This window comes from Poecilia formosa, unplaced genomic scaffold (assembly GCF_000485575.1).
Source record: "Poecilia formosa unplaced genomic scaffold, Poecilia_formosa-5.1.2 Scaffold472, whole genome shotgun sequence".
In the NCBI taxonomy this organism is placed as follows: Eukaryota; Metazoa; Chordata; class Actinopteri; order Cyprinodontiformes; family Poeciliidae; genus Poecilia; species Poecilia formosa.
This window is the reverse complement of record NW_006800411.1, coordinates 3016-26493: the sequence shown is the minus strand read 5'-3', so window position 1 is coordinate 26493 and position 23478 is coordinate 3016. Positions and strand designations below refer to the sequence as shown.

Below are 23478 nucleotides of genomic sequence, written 5' to 3'. Positions count from 1 at the left end.
CTTTAGCATGTTGTTGAAACTTAAGCGTGTTGTTGAAACTTGAGCGTGTTGCTGAAACTTTAGCGTGTTGTTGAAACTTGAGCGTGTTGTTGAAACTTGAGCGTGTTGTTGATTACTGTGTTTTCAGGTGGTGGGTTGGTGGATCCTTTCAGCACAGATGGTCTCCTAAATATTCCAGGTCTGATCTCTCAGATTTACCACTGAAGAAGACGATACTAGAGCTCTGAAACCCTGAAACTGTTTTCTTCTGGCAGCTCACTTGACCGCACCGCCTCACCACGACTTCTCAGGCACTGGAGTGACAGCAGCGCCACCAGGTGGACAGAATATCCCAGGCTCGCCTGCTGGTAGTAGTTTCTCCTCTGGTTTGGCTTGGATTTTATTTTAGAGTTGGGCTGGATAATATGGCTGAAAAACTTATCACAATATAAGCGTTTCATATCAGTCGATATTGATAGTTGTCTATATTGATCATTTTTGATTAGTCTGTTTGTTTTAAATACTGTCCAACCTGTGGCGTGATCTTTCCTCCTTTCCACAATTTTCGCTTCATGCCATTGTTTTTTTTTTTTTTTTAAGTTTTGAGGCAAAGTGGTAAAACCTGAAACTGCTGCTGCGCCAGTTACTCAACAGGTCGTTGCTAGGTAACCAATGAGTGAGTGATTTAATTGACACCACCTACTCAGATTTGGGCAGTAACTAGTTTCATTTACTCAGTTACATTTACTTGAGTATTTTTTTTTATGTGCTATTAGGATTATTTTTACTACTCTGTACTTCCTACCTTTTCTAAAGTAATTTAATTATGAAGTATTTCTGCTCTTTCTTGAGTAAAATTTGTGGATTTTCTACCCACTGACTGAAAAACAAACATGCTTTAACCAAAAATTCACCAGACAGACACACACCTGCAGTTTTTGTTAAAGTTTTCTAAGTTTTTTATTGAAAGAAACTGATTTAGAAAAATTTTCTCTTGCCTGATTTTATTTTTTGCTGCTTATATGAATTATTGTCATTTTTGTCCATAAAATACCAAAATTTCCACTTAATTTTTTTTATTTGGTCCATTTGATGTTGGACCAAATATCCCTGTGCAGTTATTGATCGGAGTTCAGTGAATCTTCTATTGAATATTCCATCTTATGTACGATGTATGGATATTGATTACGTGTCTATTGTGATATATATTGGTACTGATTCATTGTCCAGCCTTATGTTACAGTAAAACAAACATTTTTTTATGTTCTTCTTCATGTCTCTTGGTGGTAAAGATTCTTCGTATCTCGCTGTGGGAAGAGTTGACCAATCAGGCGCAGGCGGCACCTCGCTGACGTCCGGATCTGACCAATCACTGGCCAGGCCTTTCCCGGGTTCTTCTCATTCTGCAGGTAGGCGGAGGAAAAGATCCCAGAAGAACCTGCAGGTGTTTCTTAAAGAAAAATAAGAGCCTGTTTTTGCTCAACATGTTCAGTTTCCTCAACATCTTTAATAGACAATGGCAACGGAGATCACCAGCAGCAGACAAGTAAGAGATTTCCTTCTGTTGCCATCATTATTTTATATTATATAATTATTATAGATTGGCAAAGAGTTGGTAATTAATCTGATGCTGTTGTGTACAACTTGTTCTGTTCAGTTTGTGATAATTTTATGTATCATAACTTATTTGTCAGTTCTTTAGCAAAGTAAATTGAACAGGTATATCCATGTCACATGTTTTTAACGACAAAGCTCTGATAATTACTGAGTCGTTAACTGATAAATTTCATTAAACTGAGGTAAAGGGTAGGATTAAATAAGTATTAACTTATTCCACAAAAGTAGTGGCAAGCTAATTATTTTGTTAGCTAATGCATGTTTTCTGTTGTCCTGCTGGTTATTTGCTTTCTTTGGTTTTAAAAAACAGTTTGAAATAAATAAATACTAATACTGTACATGCTCATCTGTAGGGTTGCTGCAGTACTCGGTGCTGCTTTAATCACTTGTATCTTTTACTTCTCTGACTTTTCTATTTGTCTCCTCAGACGGAGAAGAATCCCCTGACAATAATGGTAAAATTCTGCTACTTTTTATTTTCTTTTGGTGTTTTGTTGCTCAATACAGAAACCCAGATAATAGACGTGATTTTTATTTTCAGGAAACGGTAGGCAGAATGTGCTGACTGACATTAATGGAGGTAAATTACTAAATCATTACCTTCTCTTTCATTTTTACAACCAAAAATTATGGTCAGGGTAAGAAAAAAAATAGATTTTTTAAATTTTGGTTTCAAGAATAAATAAAAATATGAGAAGAAATTTGTGTGAGAATAAAGTCAAAATCTTACCAGGAGAAAGTTGTAAAATACGTAAAAAGAGCCTTATAGCTGCAGTGAAATTACAAATATTGAGCATCTTTAATATTTTGTTATACAAATAAGGAATTATCAGCAGTAGTTTAAATATAAAATGACAGGCTGCTACTGACAATAATCTGATTCTGATGCGTTTATTATGACCGTATTCCAGTAAATTTACAACTTTATTCTTGTAATATGGTAATATTATGACTTTATTATCAAAAATATTATGATTTTATTCTCATATTATTTTTACTTTATTCTCATACAACTTTATTCTGGTAATATTATGGCTTTATTCTTGTAATTTCATTTTTTTTTTTATTAGCCTGGACCTTATTATACATTTTAATTCACAAGCAAAACTTTTCCTGAACAGTTTGATTCACAAAAACTTGTGATACATAAATGTAGATCATAGATAATGCCAAAGGACAATGGGAGTCTAAATCTCTGTTTTCTGCAAAGTGGGATATGGTAATATAAATATGTACCACACATGATATAATATAATATGTTCCAAACATAATCAGAATCGGCTACACACAAACAAGGAATTTGAATTTGGTTCCACTTTGTTCTCAATGCAGACAATTTAAACTTAGAAATATTAAATATAGAATAAAATATATTTTTAATATTACATAAAGCTAAAAGGCTTTATTGAATATATGTATATGCAGTGTTTTTACAGAAGACGAGATCAAATCAATGCAAATATGCAATTATCTGTATGCTTTTATTTTGAAAATTTTCATTTAATTCCTGTTGCTTTTTGCCTCTTTTGCAGGAGTGACGGAAAGAATGGTTTCCCTCCATGATGTTAACACTCAGAGCCTGCAAATGCAAACTGATCTCACAGGTAAACCTGCTGGTTCATTTGTGTGGGAATGTTCCTTTAAAGCAAACTAAAGAGGTTGGATCTCTGGTCAACATTAGAAAATAAAATCTCTTCTGGTAGCATCAACACTTCATTTTACAAACTGATAAACACTCAGCAGGACGACTGTCAGCTTTATTCACCCGTAATTATTCATAATTTTATTTGGTAAAAATATGTATTGAATATGTCGCTACATATTTTTTAAATAGTTGTGTCCTGATTTACAAGTAGGATTACTGTTAATTAAAAAAAGGCCTTAAAAATGATCTAGAATTAAGCCAGTGTTGTTTCTGACAGTCCTTTACTTTTAGAATGACTTCATTCATTCATTCATTCATTCATTCATTCATTCATTTAATTTTTTAACCAGGTTTGTCTTATTGAGATCTCACGTCTCTGTATGTGAAATATGTACGATGATGTATTAAGCCACTGGAGATAGAAAAACAAGAGTAAATATCAGTAAATTTCTAGAAAAAACAAAGACATTTTGAGATTTATCTTGGAAATTTTCTATAAAAAAATAAAAATTTCTCAGTTTCAAAAGTTGACAATTTTCTAAAACATAAAAGTGAAAAAAAAGAACAGAGAGAGATTTTGAAATCAGAATTTCTCTAGAAAAAACTTGGAAACTTCTGAGTTTGAAAAGTTGAAAATTTGCTTGAAAAATCTGAAATTTAGAGATTAATGTCAGAAATGTTCTAGAAAATGTGGAATTTCTGAGAGTGATGCGTTGAAAATTTCCTTGAAAGAAATTCTGAGTTTGATAAGTCTTTAAACTTATCAAACTCAGAATTTCCTAGAAATTTTTGCTAGAAAAAATCAGAAATTGTGAGATTCACCTCAGAAATTTTCCAGAAAAAAAGATTAAAATTTCTGAGTTAAAAATATCAAAATATTTTCCATAATAATAAAATAAAACACTTGGCTGCAGGTGGAACAGAGTCTGTCACCCACCTTCATGTTGACTTAAGTAAGTTTCACCAATATATAAGTCAAACAGATAAATCCTAAACCTCACTGAGAAAACTTAATATTTTTATGTTCTGATCCAGATTCAGGTCTCGGCCGTGATGTCACAGGTACAGATTGATGCTACAGCATAATAAGACACAGTGAAAAAAAAATAAAAATAATAATAAGACACAGCGATCGATTGACTTTTCATTTTATGTTGAATGATTTTGCTACAGAGTTGTCTCCCATCACTTTGAGCATAGAACCTGCAGCTGCCGTCACCAACACGCTGAGCCCAGGTACATCTGTCCGCTCAGACACCTGTCTGCTCACACACCTGTCCATTCACACACACCTGTCCGCTCACACACCTGTCCGCTCACACACCTGTCCGTACACACACCTGTCCGTTCACACACCTGTCCGCTCCCACACCTGTCTGCTCACACACCTGTCCACTCACACACACCTGTCTGTTACTGCATCTCTTCCCTTTTTCCAGTTTCAGGTGTTTACTCCAACACAGGTCAGGTTACTGCGACAGCAGACTCCACGGGTACAGACACAGGTAAGGCTCTCAGCATTTAAGAATCGTTGCCATAGTGTCAGAATCCAGGTCAAAGGTCAGACATGTCAGTAAACTGTCGTTGTGTTTTAGTTACAGCGCATCCAAAAGGGACTCCATTTGACTCCAGTAAGTTGTTTATTTTTTGAAGGAAGGAGGTTTGGTTGTATGTTGTTTTGTGCCTTTCTGCAGCATATTTATGTGGATTTCTTTCTCTGTGTTGGACATATAAATACATTTATATTTCAAGGTCAATGTGTTGTTTTTTTGTTCTCAGGTCATCCAGCGGGGACAGGTCACTCACAAATGGCTGGTAAGTTTAATATTAAAGGTGCATCAATAGGAGCTTTTTGGTTGATTTCAGATCTCCGTTTGTTTTTTTGTTGTTTTTTTATAAGGGTTTGACCAAGTAACCTTGTAGTCTTTAAGATATCATTTAAAATCCTAACGGGCATTTATTTTGCCATTTATTTTACCCCCAGTCAGCAGAAACAAAATATGTTTCCTCTTTTTTTCCATTTTAACCATTTAAAGGGCAGTTTGTGTACTAGTTGTTGTATGAAAAAAAATAAATAAATAATGTAAATTAAATATTTTGAACATTCATTTGTTGTTATTGTTGCAAGACCTAAACATTGGCCTTTGACTGGCAGCGACATTAATTTGGATGCATCTTAATTTTTTTCTACAATGTTGAATTTAAAACTTTTCAGTAAAAAAAAGGTCTTTTAAAAAAAAGCTACTTTTACTTCTTTTATTTTTGAAACATTTGATATTTGAGCTAATTAAACCTGAAATATGAAGTATTAGTTTGGGATTCAACCCATTTAAAAACCAGTATGTTTGCATAATCTTTTATTTTCTTAAAAGAAGAGATGTTTTTCAATTAACCTAAAATGTTTTTTACACATATTATTACCCAACATCAACAGTGATAAATACTTCTTGCAGCAGCATCACTCCCTCGCAGAAAAGAGTAGAAAGTGCTATTGTTGCTGAATAGCGCCATCTGGTGGGCAAATATAAAACTAAAGAGTTGATTTTTTTTTTAGTTTTTAATGAAATCTTACTTTAGAGGACAGCACCAGTTCAAGTTAAGATAAATGTGTGATGAATAACGGCCTCTCTATTATTCATTCATTGGGACATTTATGCCTTTAGGAACAAACGTGGCAGTTTTTGTGCAGCCATTTTAACCAGCTCAGGATTTGGGGCAGATAGATCAAAATGCTCAGTTCACAAGTAAATGCTGTTCTTGTTCTGAGGTCTTGGACTCTTTGTTTACGGAGTGAACAGCTGAGATGCCAGTTGTTTCTGCTGGTGTCTTAGATCAGTTGCTGAAAGCTTGTTCGTTCTCTTTTCTTGGTTGGGCTTGTCCTCTGCAGGTTCAGTCACTGAACAGTACAACCCATCTGGTCAGGGTCCTGAAGGTTAGTAACACCTCTCCCACCTAATCTGCTCACCTTTGAACTCTGCTCTTTCACTTTCACAAACTATTCACACCCCTTTGTTTTCAACAACAAACTGGATTGAACTTGTTTATGCGATGGGGAATGCAAAGAATCCTAATATATAATTCATTTTTTGCAAATGTATTCCTGTCCTCACAAACGCCTTAAGCTGTAGAACAACATCTATATTTGTATAGATATTAAATTGTTCTTCAGTCCACTCTAATTAGTTGTTAGGTGAACTTTATTGGATTTTATTTAGTGGAATCAGAGTATTTATTTAATTTTTGTAAAGAACAGTCTACTTGACTATTGTGTATTTTGTGTTGCTCTGATATGCAAAATCCCAAGAAAATTGAAACTGGAGGGATTTTTTGATATGTGATTTAAAAAAAGACAAATTACTGATTATTCTTTAAAGTGTTATCATTCCAGGTTAATTGAAATAATGTAATTTGTATTTAACATGTTAATAAAAATCTCTCAACAGGTCATCAAAATCTGCTCCTACATTTTTCCTTTTAAGAAAAATTTTAATGTTTTCATGTAAACCTCTTTAAAACTACTTGAAAAAGCAGAGTAGAAAACATAATTTGAGGATTTTTTTTCCCCCTTTTTAATTCTCAACAGTTTTATTATGCAGTTTATTTTCTGTTTGTGGTCATTTATTTGATCAATAGCATGTCGGTTAACGTTTAGCTTCAGGCTCACCAAAGCTAAATGATTACAAATGTTTGTGTTTTTATGCATAAAACTTTCTCCTTAAATAAGATTTTGTTGACTGAAACTGTATTTGTGTCTCAGGTGCTGAAAATGTGGAACTGGAGGATACCTGCTGATTTCCACATGAAGCCCCGCGTGCGGTTCATCCGTTTTCAAATTCCGTGTACCGACCAATCAGCATGGCCCAGGAATTCTGACTCCACCCACTAGTTGTAGACCCCACCCCCCAACAAATGAGAAAGGTTCCCTTTTGTTGTTTAAATATTTAAAAAAATCGAATGCCGTTTGTGGACGTTCATTTTGTTTGACCATCTTTGGGTCCGCTCCTTTATCTACCACTGGGGCACGATCCGGCTAGACGTGAGGATGGAGGATTAAGTCGCGTCAGTAACCATTGATGAGATAAGTGTGTGAGAGATAAAGAAAAAATCACTTGCTGGTCATTTCCCGAGCTGGAATGTAACATGACGACTCATTACTTGCCTCGCATCTTTTTTTTTTAATGGCGTTTGAAAACTTGAGTCGCCACCAGCCGGTGGTGAAGAGCCACTTAAAGGGGAATTAAATTAAGAATAATTCAGGTGAATCTCGACCGTCTGATTGCGTATTAATGGCGTCAAACAGGATGTGATTGTAAATTGTGGTTTTGGACTTCAACAATAAAAGTCTCGTCTATTTTGAACATCAAACTGTTGCCTTTTGTCCGACTACATTGAAGCGAAATAATCACTCGCCGTGCGGCTGTGTTTAAAACAATTTATTGAACAAAAGTTTTGCAACCAGAATACTTCAACATTCGACCCCCGTCTTCCCAACATGTAGAGAGCCGTCAAGAAAATTAAAGATGGATGGCTTGTTGGAATTAAAGGCAAAACTCAAATAAAAGTCAGTATATTATTCACCGCGGGTTTTACATGGCAGAGCTTCCTGTCTGTACAGCGTCTGACAAACCATCTGAGGACCGATGCATCAGGACATCAGGAGCCACCTCTCCGTCAGAGACTTGTGCTTGATACATTTAATCTGAGAGTTTATTGTAGGTCAGATTAAATCATCTAAAAGTAAAAAAATCAAGCCTATCATTTATGACCTGGTTTTGTTTCATATGAAGCAAGTGCTTTGCTTAAAGAGTTTTTATTCAGATTATTGTGGCTTACAGCGAATGAAATCCCAAAATTTAGATTCTCTGAAGATTTTAATGTTACAGAAGAGCAACATAAACTGTTTAAAGACAGAAATATGTTGATCAAATCTAAAACTGGAAAGTTGGGTGGAAGGAAAACGTATGGTAGAAGGTGCACGAGCAACATAAACTAATACAGGTGTAATAAGGAAGAGAAGCAAAGTCTAATCAAGAGTCTGAGATTAAGTTCAGAGAACTCAATGATTTTATCTGCTGCTAAACTTAAAGATCATTGATATTTAGTCATTAAAACGTCTGCAAACTGACCTCACCCTCACAGAGAATCTACCGGGTTTAGTCAAGATGGAGATGAAATACCAACAATGCAGAAAAGCCAAAAACCAAGTTTAAAAAAGCATCAGTGCCTCCATGCTACGCCGCATTGATGCAGTAATTCATGCAAATGAGTCCCAACCAGCCACTGGCTGCAGATGCTTCAGTTTGTCTGAATTTCAAAATTAAATGTCCTTTTTTTAAAAAGTGTAATTAAATATTCTGAGAACCTGAATTTTGTTTTCCGTTAGATGTTGGCCACTGGAAATATATCTCTGTGTGTGTAAAGGACACTTTACACACACAGTGTGTAAAGGACACACAACTTAGTTATAAGTTTATCCTTATAACTAACTTTTCAATAAGTTAAGATTTGCATTTGTTCAGTTGTAGCATTTCCACACCTGACAAGAGTTTTGAGGCAAAACCTCCAGAAAGACGGCGGAGTGTTGATGGAGAAGTTAAGAGTGAGGAAAATGTGGCTTATATTCTTCAATGAAGTTGCAATCATGTTTTCTTAATGTGCAGCCCTTGTTTCAAACACACATCTTTGCTATTGTAATATATTAAACCTGCACAAACCCAGCCAAGCTTTCCTTATACATTTTTACATTTTAAATAAAGTAACTTCACTTTGAGCTCTGGTAACCTTCCGCAGCTGAAGTTGGAAGTTTATTCAAATAAAACAAGAGTGAGTATAAAAGGTGAATCCACGCTTGAGACTGCGAGAAAAAACAATCTCGGATATGTTTCATTAAAACTGAAACGCGACACCTGATGTCCTGAAATAAGTTTTTGCCATAAATCTGATCTGGTTCTGGCAACACGGGACCCAACAAAAGTACCGTTACACAGAAATGCCCCCACTCTAAACTCATTTTGAGGAAAATGGATCCAAAATGTAGAAAACTGATGGAGCTGCGGACAAACTAAGGCGTTTTAGACCAGACAGAGAAACCTTCTCGAAAAGCAAACAGTGATTTAACCTAGCTTGTCTTCTGTGAGCAAGTGGTCCAGTCAAGACTCTCCAGCATAAAAACCTCTTATTAAAAGTTTTTCATCTTTTTATTTTGGAGATACTTTAAGTTTCTGTCGAAGCTCCAGCTCTGTCAGGAGTAGGCATGGGCCGGCTACCGGAATCAGAGTCCACCAAGATTTTTTAAAAAGCCGCAGATCCAAAAACCGTTGAGATTTTCCGTCATTTTGTTCCTTCCTAAAAGCTCAGAAAACACCAAAGAGACCAGAATTTTCTCTGACTTATTGCTGCGCTGTCCTGGCCAGCTATTAAAACTTTAAACTCCTGCGTCCTTTCCACTTTCCACTCGCAAAAACGCCGACAAAAGCTACAATATCAGCACAAGCATTTCAAAAATCACTAAAACAACCAGGTGTTTTATTCTACATCTCTGCTTAAATCTAAGTATAAAAATCTAAAATAATCAATAAGTTTTGCTGATAACATAACAGCAATTTTAGTAGCAGTAGGGATATTTGCAGACTCATGTCGTACAGGTTTGCGTACATACAGTGACACCGCAGCATTGTTCACACACCGTCAGATGTGTCGGAGCGGCCCATGCCTGATCGGGTCCGGCGTTAGAAAACACGCAGGAAACCTCAGCAAAGGTCTGGATCGAAGCGTTCCTGTCTGATGAAACAACAGGAGGAGGATAAACACTCTGCAATAAACTCTTCCAAAAATATTCCCATCCTCTTCTTTATGTTTAAATTATACACGTGAAAACAAATACAGCCATCAAATGTGACTTAAACATGCAACGCGGCGCTCACCGGGGTCACATGATCCCGACGTTAGGCGCTGAGCGACCGCCTCCAGATCTGTCCCTGAATGCACCAGCAGGCGCATGTGACCCCGGTTTGTTTGTTTGTTTTAAACTTTTCATCTTTTTTTAAGTTTTTTTTTTTAACAACAAGCAACAAAGAAAGGTTTCAATTTAGGTGGCAAACACAAAAATAAAACCTAAAATAAAAATCCTAAAGTATAGAAATGGATTAATATCGATTAATAACATCTGCCTGATAAAAACATGACATTTGACCTAATGATTGATCTACAACCCATCGATTTCTTCGTCGTCGTCGTGGTCTATTGCTGCTGCTGCTGCCCAGTGTCGTGTTGTTACTGAGGAGTCATTACATTCTTCAGGATATTAGAGGTTAGAGTCCAGTTGGGAGGGGCTCAGCAGGACGTCGGGCGGGTCGTTGCCGGCCGCCTCCGAGTTGAACAGCGGCTCCGTCTCGTACTCCAGGAGGGACGGCAGGTCGGTGTCGCCCTCCCCCAGGACCACCGGCTCAGTCAGGTGGAGAGGCGTGGCGGTGTACTGCACCAGCTGCTTCCCTGCGCAAATCAGAGCAGACACGGTCACCATGACAACAGCAGGGGGGGGCGAGCGAGGAGAAACGGTGCTCACCTGTTCTCTCTTCACTTTCTCTAGGGGCTTCGTCAGACAGCAGCTGAAAGGAAACACAAAGCAGCAGATACTGATGATCAATTCAGATTTTTTTGATGAAATCCTTTTTTGTGTGGGTTTGCCTGGTTGTTCATACTACTAGTTAAAGCCAGGTAACAACGATCAGATGTTAGCCAGCTTACATCAGATATTGATCATGTCACAATAGAGACATGATCAATATCGATCGATAACACATCTGACAGAATATTCAATATGTAGAATATTCAGTAACACTTTATTTGAAGGGGTGTACATCAGACTGACATGACGCCGTCAGGAACAAGAGGAAGTCTTCATCAATGTTTATAGTGGTTGTCATGAAGAGTCATTCGATAAATAATGACACTTTAAATGCAAAGTTCCATTAAAAGTGCATGGAAACTGCCAAATTAGCAATTGTTTTGAGCAAGAATGACATTTTTATGCAAAGTTGTGTTAAAAATCCACTAAGTGTCAAACATTCACAAAGACTCCTTCATGTTTACTGAAGTCTTATTCACATCCCTCAAACAAAGTGTTACTGAATATTCTATCAAATGAATTATCTATTTGTATTGATCACCTGTCTATTGTGTTGTTTTATTGATATATTGTTAGAGTTACCGAATATTCACTGAGCTTCGATTAAGAACCGCACAGCATTCTGGGAGATGTAGTCAGCAGAGAGACTTTACAGCCATCTTGGCAAGGTTGGTGGAATCAACTAACTCACTCACTCTTTGGTTACCTAGCAACAATTTCTAAAGGAACTTGTGGTTACCTAGCAACAACCTGTTGAGTAACTTCTGCAGCAGCAGTTTCAGGTTTCACCACCCTGCCTGAAAGCGGCTTAAAAATAAACAACAGGATAAAACAGGAAAGATCACACCTCAAGTTTAAAACTAAAATATTAATTAATAATTATCTATATCGACAATTATTGATCCACTTATATGAAATGCGTATTGTGTTTTTTGGGGGGTGAAAAGATTGGAATTGGGTGAAAGAGACGCATACGAGTGGATTTGAGTCGAATTTAACTAGAGAAGCATCAGATAAACCCAGCCGGACTTTCATCCAGATTAATGGTTGGTTGGTTCAGAAGATTCCTCGACTTTTCATGTCAGGAGTCTCTTTCAAAAAATACATATGTATTTTCCTGACAGACTGGTGTCATAAAGACGAGCTGCCATTAATAAAACACATATTGAGAAAGTGACATTCTGGATTTCAACTTACATTATCCAAACTTTCAATGTCGAAGTCTCCAGAGGAAATGGATGAGCTGAAGAACTAAAACACAAACAAAACAATTCAATTAATACATGCATGTACTGACAATTTAAGACTCGCACAATAAAAATACATGAATCACGACCAAACTCACCTCCATGAGGGGAGACGGGTCAAAGGTGAAGGTTTGAGCGTTCAAAATACTCTGCAGGTTTTCCAAACCGTTGTCAATATTGTCGACGTGATCGGAGAGTTCGCACCTGGGACACAACCAGAGGGAGAGACACCGGCGTGAGACGACCCGTCAGGACTGATCTTATTCTGCATTTTCCTTTTGCCCACATGAAGAAAACAGTGCATTTCTCAATACCACCGATCTTCTTTTCAGAAACTTATCAGTTTCAAGTTTGCGATCCCTCACCTCATTTGTGTCTGCTGAAAAGAAGACTTTTTAAAGGTGACCTATTATGCTGCCTTGAACAGGTTAGGATAGTTCTATGGGTAATAAAGAAAGATGTTCCTTACTTTTGTTTTTATTCTTTCAGAAAATTATTTTTGGATAATGAGATTTCAGTCTGCTCAGTTCTGCCTATTTTGATGTTTCTGAATTTTGTTTTGTTTTGATGTTTCTCTTGTACCTTTAAATCCAAATAAGCTGCTTCTGGCCACGCCCCCAAATCAACATTTACACTCTTGCATGAAAATGGCTGCAAACAGATGTGCAACTATACATATTTGAAAAGCAACCAACAAGAGCATAGGAAGTGGCTTCAGGATGATAAGTCAACAACAAAACACTTGTCTTTTCCAGCAGCCATTATACAGCGCATACAGCAGTATAAACAGCCGAACAAAATGTGCTGGAGCTCAACTTGGGTTGCTAGGTGACGAGTGGAGTTCCTCAGGGGTTGCTAGGTAACGGGCAGGGGCCTGTTACCTGGGGTCACTGGCTTAGGGGAGTTGTCTGCTGATTATTCGGGAAGGTTTTGAAATAGCTCATTTTCCAGACACCACAAAACGTTAACTTGACAAAAATCAGCTGGGTGATTTTTTTTAAAGTGACTTGGCAATTTTTAGAAGCCATAGAGCAGGGGTCACCAACTCCAGTCCTCAAGGGCTACCATCCTGCAACTTTTAGATTCACCTCTGCTCCAAAATGCCTGAATTCCCTCACCAGCATTCATTCCTCTCTGCAATAGGCTGGAAACGAGCAGTTTATTTGATCCAGGTGTGTTTGAGCAGAGACGCATCTAAAAGTTACAGGATGGTAGCCCTGGAGGACTGGAGTTGGTGACCCCTGCCATAGAGACTTAAGTGGGAGTATAAAAAGATGCAAATAGTGAATTATGCATAATAATTCCCCTTACAAACACGGTCTAGGTGTATCACCATCATCTCTGAACTAAAAAAAAAAGAGTGGAACACAACTAAACTGCCAAAAAATCTGGATTTCTAAAAAAAAAAAAAAAAAAAAAAAAAAAAAAGTAATTGTTTTCTCGTTTAAATATTGATCAAACTTATAAACAGTATAAACGTATTTTCCTGGATATTGACGCTGCTTGTCGTACTCCCCTCTAAAAATATGCACTGCTGTTACTTTTCCCATGAAGACAAAAAGGAAAATGCAGAATAACACCAGAGATGTAGATACTCGTGTCTGAAAACTTCAGTAATCATCATAGACTTTATATAAAAGAAAGCTGTAGCCAAAAGTGGTGTCATGTGATTAGAGGCTAAGATTCTCTGAACAAGAAGTTGGCAAACAGCATTTTGTTTAGCGACAGGCAGATCCCAGACGCCCTCAGAATCACTGCAAAGTGACTGGATTGGTCAGGTTAGTTTCACATAACCGTGCAGGGGGAGAGGCTAGGCTCCATCTTTTACATACAGTCTAGGATAATCATTTAAGGATTCACTTTTCAGGATGTTTCGATAGGACGCGCCAAACATCAGGTGTGTGTCCACCTGCAGGCGGTGGGGGGAGGAACCTAAGAGAAGCACAAGGATTTTTAATGAAACACTTGACAATTATCTGATTATAAATGTAACAAGAGCTGATATGTTGGGATTGTAATGCAACTAGACGGTCACAAACAAGAAACACTGAGGAGGCCGTGCATTTACTGCAGCTGCTCCCCTGATGCTGTGATGTATGCCAAAAAAATCTGACTGCATTTGCTGGTAGGCAGAAAATCGCTAACGTTGGTAGCTGTTTAAGCAGATAATGTTTCAGTGTTATGGCGACTGGCGGGTTTATTATGAGAAAGCGTTGAGGCAGCTCTAAGGTCATCAGCAGGCAGCAGTAGCAGGTAAAGTAAGTGGCCAGCAGCCCTTCCTGCTGTTGCCACTGGGTTTCACATTAACCTGTCAAGACGGGCGATGGTCTGACATTTCTGTTTAGGTTTGGCGGGGCTTGGGGCTGAGGTGGAGTTCGAGCTGGAAACGGGGGCCGGAGATTTGACGGTAGGAGCCGACTGAACGGGCCCGGCGGAGGCGGGGCTCATCACAACAACAGGCGAGGCTGAAAAACAGAGAGACAGACGGTGAACTGGGAGAAAAAGTAAAGACAGAAGAGGTCTGGTCAAACCGTTTAGAAGATTCAATACAGAACCACCAGAAACAGGGGGGTGCATCAACTGCAGTTTTCTGGCCAATCACAGATCCCTAAAACGCCTGACCTGCCAATTCCGATTTTGTCCGATACCAATTTTTTTTTTTTTGTCTGAAATGTCGCTAAATATATCAAGAAAGTCACTGAGATGGAAACAGTGGGGTGAGTATTATTAACCGCAAGCATGTAGACATAACCTGGTGGGCCGGTCTGTCAGTCAAACCTCTCTAAAAGCTGAACAGAAGTGACTTTTTGGACCTTTGCAGAGGTAAATAGGGTAGATGGATAAGATCGGCTTCACATGTAATCATCAGCTGATCACCAATCTCCTAAAATTAAAGATATCGGTATCAATAAATCAGATGGCCGATAAATCAGTGCACCCCTAATATTAATACTCCTTGAACCTTTTCACATATTAATCTGTTGGAACCACAAATTTAAATTTATTTCATTGGAATTTAGTGTGATAAAAAAATTAATAACGATTAAAAAAATGTGGATATAAAGAAGATCACACATTGTTTTCAAACTTTTAAACATTACAAACCTGAAATGTTACAGCCATGAAGCTCTTGAGAGACATTTCTTTAAAAAATGGTTAGGGATGCAATGATTCATTGAATGATTCTAGGCCTCAATTATTACAAATCCTTGAGGATTTGTTAAATTGTGCTTTACTTTATTTGTGTTGTGCAACGCTCTCACTTGCACCAGTGAGTTGTTGACGACTGCTAAGTGCTAGTAGCATAACAGAGTGATCAAACTTTCCATTTTCCCCACAACACATCCACTTTTCACATTCTTTCTTTAATAAAATAATCCTTTACAACTGGTATTTCTGAACCACCACGTGAAGCTAAAACTATTCCACATGAGCCATTCTGGGTAGAACATTTTTAAACAAAAATGTTGTTTTATCTTAAATGCAAACTATATATATTTTTTGTAAAGTATTTTTAGAGTATGTATGCTCCTGCTAACGATTATTTGATTACTAATTTAGTTGACAATTATTTCACAAATTGATTAATCACAATTAATCCGATTAATTGTTTCAAATTTCAACAAAATACATTAATAACACAGCTAAAGAGGTGCAAATGCTTGTCCAGGTCCTGTATATCACCATGTCTACCTGCTGGGGTTTTGGTGGTGGTAGCTGTGGTGGTGGTAGCTGTGGTGGTGGTGGTGGAGGGGGAGGAGGTGACCTGCGGCAGCGGCGTTTCCTCCTGAAGGATAGAGTTGATGAAGGTGGTGGGGGACAGAGGCGTGTCAACGTTTGCTGGGAGTGAATCCTGCTCCACCTCCAGAACAGGACACTCCTCCACCTCGGGACTGGACGGCTCCTCTTTGATAAAAGTCGAGTGGTTCTCTCTGCAGACATAGAAGGTCTTGCGTACATCTGCATGAACAGGCTGGAATAGTAAACTAGTCTCATTGGTCCTCACCCCAGGTCGGTCCAGTCGGTGGCTGCGTCCTCTGGGGAGGACGGCGCCTCCTCTGTGATGTCCGAGATGATCGGTCCAGAATTCAGCGGTGAATCCGGTGAGAGGAGATTGGCGGCTGCGTTCTGAAAGGACAAGCAGACTCATCAGGGCGATCAATGATGGTCAAAGCTTCGGTTCTCTTTAAGTACCAACATGTAACATAGAGACACCTGAACGTCAAAGCTGCTGCAGAAAATAGACTTTTACTAATACATAGTTCCCACAACGCAGAGCAACCTATCGCTCTGATGCTAACAAACAGAAAATATGTGGACACTCTTGACCAAAGTGTGAGAGAACTAAATGGCTGCCACAGGAACTACATATTCAGCTCAGTATGTAGTTTTTATAAGAAATATTTTTTACATATTTGATGAAACTGTCAATATGTCATGACAACAAGAGACAGATAATGTGTGAAAAGATTGAGCCCCTCTGCCCTCTCCCAGTGCTAACTAGAAACAACCAATCAGAGACAAGAGGCGGGTCTTAGCGCTGTCAATCAGCCTCCATGTGGCGCTGCTCAACATTCAAAATCCTGAAGGTTAAAGCAAACATTAATAAGAGAGAAAAGAAGACAAATCACACCTGATGTCGTCATATCAGCATTCACCAATTTCATCACCACCATGAGATTTACATATGCAGCCCTACTTCGCGGTATTTCCACCAAGCAAACCTGAGCCGCAACCTTCCTGGTTTACCAACTATCACCACTTTCAGCCAAAATAAAAGTGAATTTAAAAATATTGCCATTTCAAAACCTGTAATTAAGATATTTTTCAATATTTCCACCACCAGTACAAAATGAGATGAATTACCTGAATGTGCTCCAGCGTCAGGGGTCGGCTGTACTTCGGCATAGAGTGGGCGGAGCTAGAGTCATTGAGCATCAGAGGTCTGCCGGTGGAGAAACGAAAAATAAAAAATACAATAAAAACCACGTCATATATGATCACTAAATAACATCTAAGTCTGTGTCAGACAATCACGTTTCATATCTGTGGTAACAATCTAAACTATTAAAATACTATTTTAATATATTTAACTCAATCTAGAGTTTACAGTATGTAGAAATTTAGTAGCATTTCTATTCAGATTTGAGGTTTGAAGCCATATTAGAAGAAAACTTGCATCTTCCTCTTGACTCCTATGATTCTGTTGGTCTGGACAAGAGACACCAGAAAATGGATCAGCTGAAACCAAAGAGAGTTCTTCATTAGTTCACTCAGCATCTTTATTAAACTGTGATGTGGCTCAGTGCCAACATTAGAATATTTATAAATTAGACGTGCTGCTCTTCATTTTCCCCCTTAAGTATTTATTAAACTAATGTTATATTTTATTACCTTGTTGACAACTTTCTGCTGCTGCGCATGTTTCTGTCTCAGACTGGCCACCTCCCTCCATAAAGCCTCATTCTCACTGAAACAGGAAAACATCGGGCTTAATAAAAGGAAGGGGAGCTGTTGACAGGAAAAAAAAACTTTTTAAAATCAATTTTGACAAGAAGAAAAAACAGATTAACAACCTAATTTGTAAGACTTGGAGCTTTTAAATCACAGGATCGGATCAGTTTTTGCTTACCAGCTTGTGTGGGACGAGGATTTTACTTTACTTTGTTTTTTCAGCATAAACGTGTGAACAGATTGCGATTCTTACTGTTTCATGGCGATGATCCTGGAGTCGATGGTTTCCTGTTTTCCCTTCATCAGCTGAACGTCGCTCAGGATTTTGTTGACTTCATCTGTCGAGATCTTCATTTCTTCTTGACGGACTGATGACACCTGCAACAATTTAGCGGGATTTTCTGTTACCGTGGAGACGGGAGAAACTGGAAGGGGAAGTGGTTGTGTCACCGTATTACTGTGCATTTGTGGGAAGTTTGTAAACACAGTGAAATTCGAGAGTTTTCAAGGTAAACAGAAAAGAGAGGAGGGTAATAGCGCAAAATAAACTTTGATCAATTTTAGGTATTTTGTGAATGCTAAATACATGGATGACATGTAAGCATGTTGCAATTAATCACGTTACAAATTAAAATAAGCGCAATAATTTCCATTCTGATGATTAATATCTTCTGAAGAGCAACATTATTTATAGAGATTTCACAATCCATTTTCTTTCTGGTTTCGGTTGTGTGTTTTTAACTTCAGCTTTATTATTTGTTTTTGATTGTTGCGTTTTATTTTAGATATTTAAAACATCTTCTAGTTCCAGTGTGAAGTCTTTTATACTAACTTAAACTTGCACTGTAATGCCAAAACGATCTCAGAACAACATTATCTTTTATCACAATTATTAACATTCAGCCAATTTTGTTAATATGACAGGCCGACATATAAACAAAAACAAAAGGGCATTTTCACAGCAGAGACTCTAAATTATAATTAGTTATTCTGAAATGTAATATATATATTTAGTTAAATAATAACGTGCGATTTAAAGGAAAAATAATGGATACAGCTAAACCTTACTGCAAACTGGATAAGTAGTTTTGAGCTAATATATTGCGTTTGTTTATATTTACTATTGTTCAATAAAACCAAACATGTCCTTCACTATAATCAGCCTTAAAAAAAATAGACTGGTGGACATTATTAATCCCAGACTGGAAATATTCTGAATTGTTGCAGTGAACTTCAAACTGGTTGCTTGTTTTGAAAGTATTTTCCCATCAATCTGTCAGGAACAACAAGATTCAACATCATGACTAAAGTCTGTAGAGACTAAAATCTAACAATAGATTCTTTGTGGTTTCTCTGGAATCACTGGGAAACTTACTTGGACGTCTAAACTCGACGAGTTTTATTAATGTTTTTAATCCTGACACTGCAAAAACGAAACCTTGCTCAGTAATTTTTCTCTAGTTTTGAGTGCCAATATCTTGGTACACTTAAAATGAGACTAAATTAACTTGAAAGTAACTTTCTGCAGAAAAAGAAGCTTGTTTTATCTAAATCATTCCTCAATATTGATGAAAAATTCTTGTTACATTGGCAGATTAAGTTACAGCAAGACACTTTCCTCATGTTACAAGAGAAATCTGCCAGCTGAACTAGAACTTTTTCATCAATATTAAGGAATTGTTTGCTTAAAACAAGCTCATGTATCTTGCTGAAAAGTTACTTGTATATTAATTTTGTCTTACTAAGACATTTGAACTAGACAAAAATTTTACAACAAAATGTGTGTTTTTGCAGTGCATAATGTTTCTCATTTAAATCTTTGTTTCTCTTTGGTCAGTGCTCATGTCTTTCCTCTTTGGCACTGTGTTATCACACACCTTTGTCCTCCAGGCTTTAGTATTTATCCAAACAAACTTTGATCTATTCATCAGAGATTTTATAATTATAAGACCTGGTCTATGCAAAATCAAAGTTTTACAGAGTCGTGAACTTTAAAATTTTGCCACCGAGAGCCCTGAGAAGCCAGGAAGTTAATGATCTCTAAAGTGGCGTGTCCAGGTGTATCTGCAGCTGCTTACATTGGTGACTTTTCGTTTGATGTGCTCCAGCAGGTGCTCTTGCCCTTTGACAAAAAATGGATGTTGGAACTCTGTGTCATCTTTCTCTGGTTTCACCAAGCCGCCCTGCTCGATGTGCACCACCTTACGGAAACCATCTGCAGAGCAACAGAGACTTTCTGCATTTCAACCATTTCTCCAGAGAATCTGACAGCATCGCGATAAAAGAACCTGTTAGACGGGATTCTTTCTTAGAGGATCTGATGCTTACACATGTTGAGCTGTCGAATGAAGCTGGCCATGTTGTTGTGTTTGAAGAACTTTGGTAGAACCTCCTTAGAGAACCGACACTGATCGAAAACATGGAAGCTGGTTCCACTCTGAAGAAAAAAGGGAAAAAATACAGACAGGCAGATTAAATCATTGTTACTAGGAGCAACACCAAAAGAACAGAACAAAAACTTATCCATTTTAAAGCTCGTCTTAAAACCCATCTATTTTACTTGGCTTTCAACTCCAGCGGGATCTAGTTTTAAATTGTATGTTTGTTTTTAAAGTGTAAGAGTTTTTATTTTTTTTATTGTTATGCTGTGTTTTAATGTACAGCACTTTGTATCAGCTGTGGTTGTTTTAAAGTGCTTTATAAATAAAGTTGGTATGGTATGGTATAACTCCTCTTTATAACAAGCACAAATAACTTCTGTGAAAATATGTGTTTTATGTAAGCATAAAGTAACTAAAAACTGCACACAGTATCTTAAGACATGGGTGTCCAAAATGCGCCCCGGGGGACTGATGATACAAATTTGCCCTATTGATGCAGATTGAGATTTTTAATTTGTCATTTTACAATGGAAAATGAAAAGTACAACGCAAAACGTTTGTCTTTTTATAACAGAGTTTTAACAGAAGGTAGAACCAGATCTATTCAGAGATTTACTGCAACAAAATCAGCTTTTATCTATTTGATCACATTTAGCTAAATAAAGCAAATGTTTTGAAAGAAACTTACACAAATCCTGTTATTATTGAAAATAAATGTGTTCAACCGAATCCAAAAGAAACAGAAAATTAGATGCTTCCTTTTTAAACCATCAAACATGTGAGATCTACGACGGCGTACAAGGGCCATTCACCTCCGAAATTTGGAGAATAATCTCTGACATTTTCTATTTAAAAAATTGATATTTCTTAATTTCAAATGTCGACAATTTTCAACTTTTGAAACTCAGGAAATTCCAAATGTCAAAAGTTTGACTTTTTTTCCAGAAAGTTTCTGACTAAACTCAATTTATGAGTTTTTTGGTGAAAATTTGAAACTATTTAAAAATATATTTAAATCAAATTGTGCCACTTTAGTTGCTTGATTTTAGCTAGTAAAGTTAAGCAAAGACTTTGATAAGAGAAAACGACTTTATTCCTAAAGCAACATATTCCACTGCAATTAGAAAGCCCTAAATCGATCAATCTGCAGAACATGCAGGAACAATGCACAACTTTAACATATTTAATTACAACCCTAACAAAAACATACTTTTTCTCCACAAGCCAACTATCCTGCTCTCCTCCAGGAATGTTTGATTCATATTGATGGAAAATATACAATCAGAAAGGAGAGTTTGCATGTGATCCCAGGAAAAAACAGAATCTGGATGAAAGAAAGGTCATACAGAAGGTAGGAAGAACAGATGGACGGAAATAAAAACACAAAGAAGGACAGAAGAAGTGAAGGCTGGACATAAGAGAAGAAAAGGAGGAAGAACACAGAAAAGGAAAAAAAAACTCAAACAAGAAAAGAAGGATATGGCCAAAAAGGAAGGAAAAGAACTAAAAAACAACAGCTGCAACTAACAATTATTTCAGTAATCGATTATTCTATCAAGTATTCCGATGATTAAACCGATAAAACGCTCTGCAGTTTATCAGGAGCCTCTTTTTCAAACTAATATTAGAATTACATCAAAAGATGCAAATAATCTTGAATGAGAAAATTAAAAAGATATTTCCTAAAATGCAACATACCTCTATTTAATGTTCGTAGCAAAGGTTGAATATGCAGCTAAAGAAATACTTTAAACAAACAAGTTGGTAACTTGGGGAATAAAAAATGGAAAAGAAAAAGGGCAAAAGAAAAAAATTTCTTTTTGTATTAATTTGAAACAGATGAAGCTAAAACTGTCGTTTTAATTCTGGGTAGAACAGATATAATGAGAGGAGGATTTTGTTTATACAATTGTGGCTTCTTTAATGCTCCGAGTGTGTTGTACTTTAAGCAAATAGGCTTTTTTAGAGTCTGAACAGTTAATTCATTGTACAGTATTTTGTCATTTTGGAAATTTCCCTTCCCGGTATAGTATGTTATTCTTAGTTCTGTTTTCATATTTTTGTGAAGCTGCATGCTTCGCTTTGTCTGTCATTTTGCTGTTAGTAAACTTGAACTTTCCCACTAATGGAAGTTATTTCTGTTTGTGTCCTCATGAACACTAAAATAGGTACCAACCATTCCTCTTGAGCAACAGTGGATAGTAAACTACAAGGAGCAAAAGCTGAAAGGTAGACACAACACCATGAGACAATAACACAACATGTCACACATCTTATTCTTTGTAAAGGTATAACTTTGCGGAAAATTAAGTGTGAATTTGGGTCACATATTTTTACAGGTGTTAATGTAAATTGCTCATCATAAATTACTGCCACATTATTTTTTTAGCTACATATGTGTCTTTTGAATCTCATTAATGCCATTTCAGAATAAAAGTATTGGTTAAGTACAACCTAAAATACTAATTTTTCGGAATTTTTTAATACATTCGATCACTTATAAAACAAGTACACCTACACCTAAGGATGTGCGATTTATATATATATATATATATATATAAACAATCCTTTTAAAACCAATAAACCCAAAAATGTATCGCTAATCAACTTAATACTTTACCAGACTTGGACCCAATTACCTAAAAGCTAACGAGATAACCTGCTTGATTAATTTGCCTCAAGATGTAATGTTAGCATGATTAGCATCACTTAATAAAACAAAATAAACAAATGGTGTGTTCTGTTCCGTAAATAATGTTTAAGATCTGTTGTTTGAGAACTCTAATGAACCCGTGGGGAGTTAGCTTTACCAGGCTAGGCTAGGCTAGGCTAAGCTAGGTTTGGTGAAGTGAGTACCGGGCTCCAGCAGATAAGAGGGTCTGTCTCCGGGTCTTCCACAAGGGTCCACAGTTTAGTAAGAAAGGCCGGGACGTTACCACCGCTCACCACCACAGCACCTGGTCCTCCAAGAAACTCCATCTCAACTACTAAAGGCTAACCCCGCTCCGGGCTCCAGTAGCTTATCTAACCGAACGATGCTAACAGCTAGTTAACCCCATCCGCTCCTCAAAGTCCAAAACAAAAAAACGGATGAACTGCGACACGTAGCCTCGGAGAGATCGCAAATATATCTCGAAATCCTCCGTTATGGTTTTGTTTTGATATATTATCCGCCAGTCTACACGGTACTCTAAACTATATTGTAAACAAACTCCGTAGTGGAAAATTCCAACAAATCCGATAAAGCAAACAACTGCGTAGCTAGGTGGCTGTCTCTCTGTCGCGTACAAGTGACGTCATAAGAAAACGTTATGTCACGTCCGCAATGTGGATTATTCATAATTTTAACAAGATTCCAAGGGTTAAATCGCATTTATATTTCTGCGAGTGTAAGTTTTCAACATCATTTCTAACACTAGTGTTGTGTTACTCTGATAATATTTTTACAAATGAAACAGGAAATGCTTTTTACGGTGGAGTCCTACCAGACAATATAAGTGATCATTTACCTATTTCATTCCACAATAC

The 23478-nt window shown here is 37.1% G+C and overlaps 2 protein-coding genes across 13 annotated transcripts in view; one reads left to right on the top strand and one right to left on the bottom strand.

The window, feature by feature from the left end:
* The window catches only part of LOC103156273 (apomucin), a 17428-nt gene extending 9170 nt beyond the window's left edge, over positions 1-8258 (top strand). For 7 of the 10 annotated variants that reach the window (XM_016664194.1, XM_016664189.1, XM_016664193.1 and 4 more), the window contains 15 exons: positions 128-178; positions 255-350; positions 1272-1388; positions 1472-1525; positions 2025-2051; positions 2138-2176; positions 3129-3200; positions 4156-4194; positions 4277-4303; positions 4415-4477; positions 4681-4746; positions 4837-4872; positions 5021-5056; positions 6109-6173; positions 6999-8258. In XM_016664194.1, coding sequence (XP_016519680.1) covers positions 128-178; positions 255-350; positions 1272-1388; positions 1472-1525; positions 2025-2051; positions 2138-2176; positions 3129-3200; positions 4156-4194; positions 4277-4303; positions 4415-4477; positions 4681-4746; positions 4837-4872; positions 5021-5056; positions 6109-6173; positions 6999-7127 — 917 coding nt within the window. In that variant the 3' untranslated portion in view covers positions 7128-8258. The remainder of the gene's footprint in view (positions 1-127; positions 179-254; positions 351-1271; positions 1389-1471; positions 1526-2024; positions 2052-2137; positions 2177-3128; positions 3201-4155; positions 4195-4276; positions 4304-4414; positions 4478-4680; positions 4747-4836; positions 4873-5020; positions 5057-6108; positions 6174-6998) is intronic. The other 3 variants (XM_016664186.1, XM_016664188.1, XM_016664195.1) reach the window with 3 other exon arrangements.
* A 1164-nt stretch (positions 8259-9422) lies between these two features.
* Positions 9423-23256, bottom strand: hsf1 (heat shock transcription factor 1). Of its 3 annotated transcripts, XM_007578231.2 has the most exons (16): positions 22807-23256; positions 19898-20006; positions 19648-19784; positions 17823-17947; positions 17510-17585; positions 17295-17356; positions 16982-17060; positions 16122-16243; positions 15978-16047; positions 15809-15902; positions 14424-14580; positions 13976-14047; positions 12214-12319; positions 12066-12119; positions 10806-10848; positions 9423-10732 (listed from the first exon to the last, which is right to left on the bottom strand). In XM_007578231.2, exons 1-16 carry the CDS (start codon positions 22927-22929, stop codon positions 10545-10547), a joined length of 1617 nt encoding a protein of 538 aa, XP_007578293.1. In that variant the 5' UTR covers positions 22930-23256; the 3' UTR covers positions 9423-10544. The 3 variants fall into 3 exon arrangements, with proteins under 3 accessions (XP_007578293.1, XP_007578291.1, XP_007578292.1); XM_007578229.2 differs by having other exon boundaries at positions 15809-16047; XM_007578230.2 differs by lacking the exon at positions 13976-14047 and having other exon boundaries at positions 15809-16047; positions 22807-23255.
* Positions 23257-23478: the final 222 nt, after the last annotated feature.

Coding starts and splice junctions, on each gene's coding strand:
- hsf1 (XM_007578229.2), bottom strand. CDS start 22,929: ATGGAGTTTCTTGGAGGACCAGGTGCTGTGGTGGTGAGCGGTGGTAAC. Junction 19,785..19,897: donor CATTCGACAGCTCAACATGT/GTAAGCATCAGA, acceptor GTTGCTCTGCAG/ATGGTTTCCGTAAGGTGGTG. Junction 10,733..10,805: donor AGAAAGTGAAGAGAGAACAG/GTGAGCACCGTT, acceptor TGATTTGCGCAG/GGAAGCAGCTGGTGCAGTAC.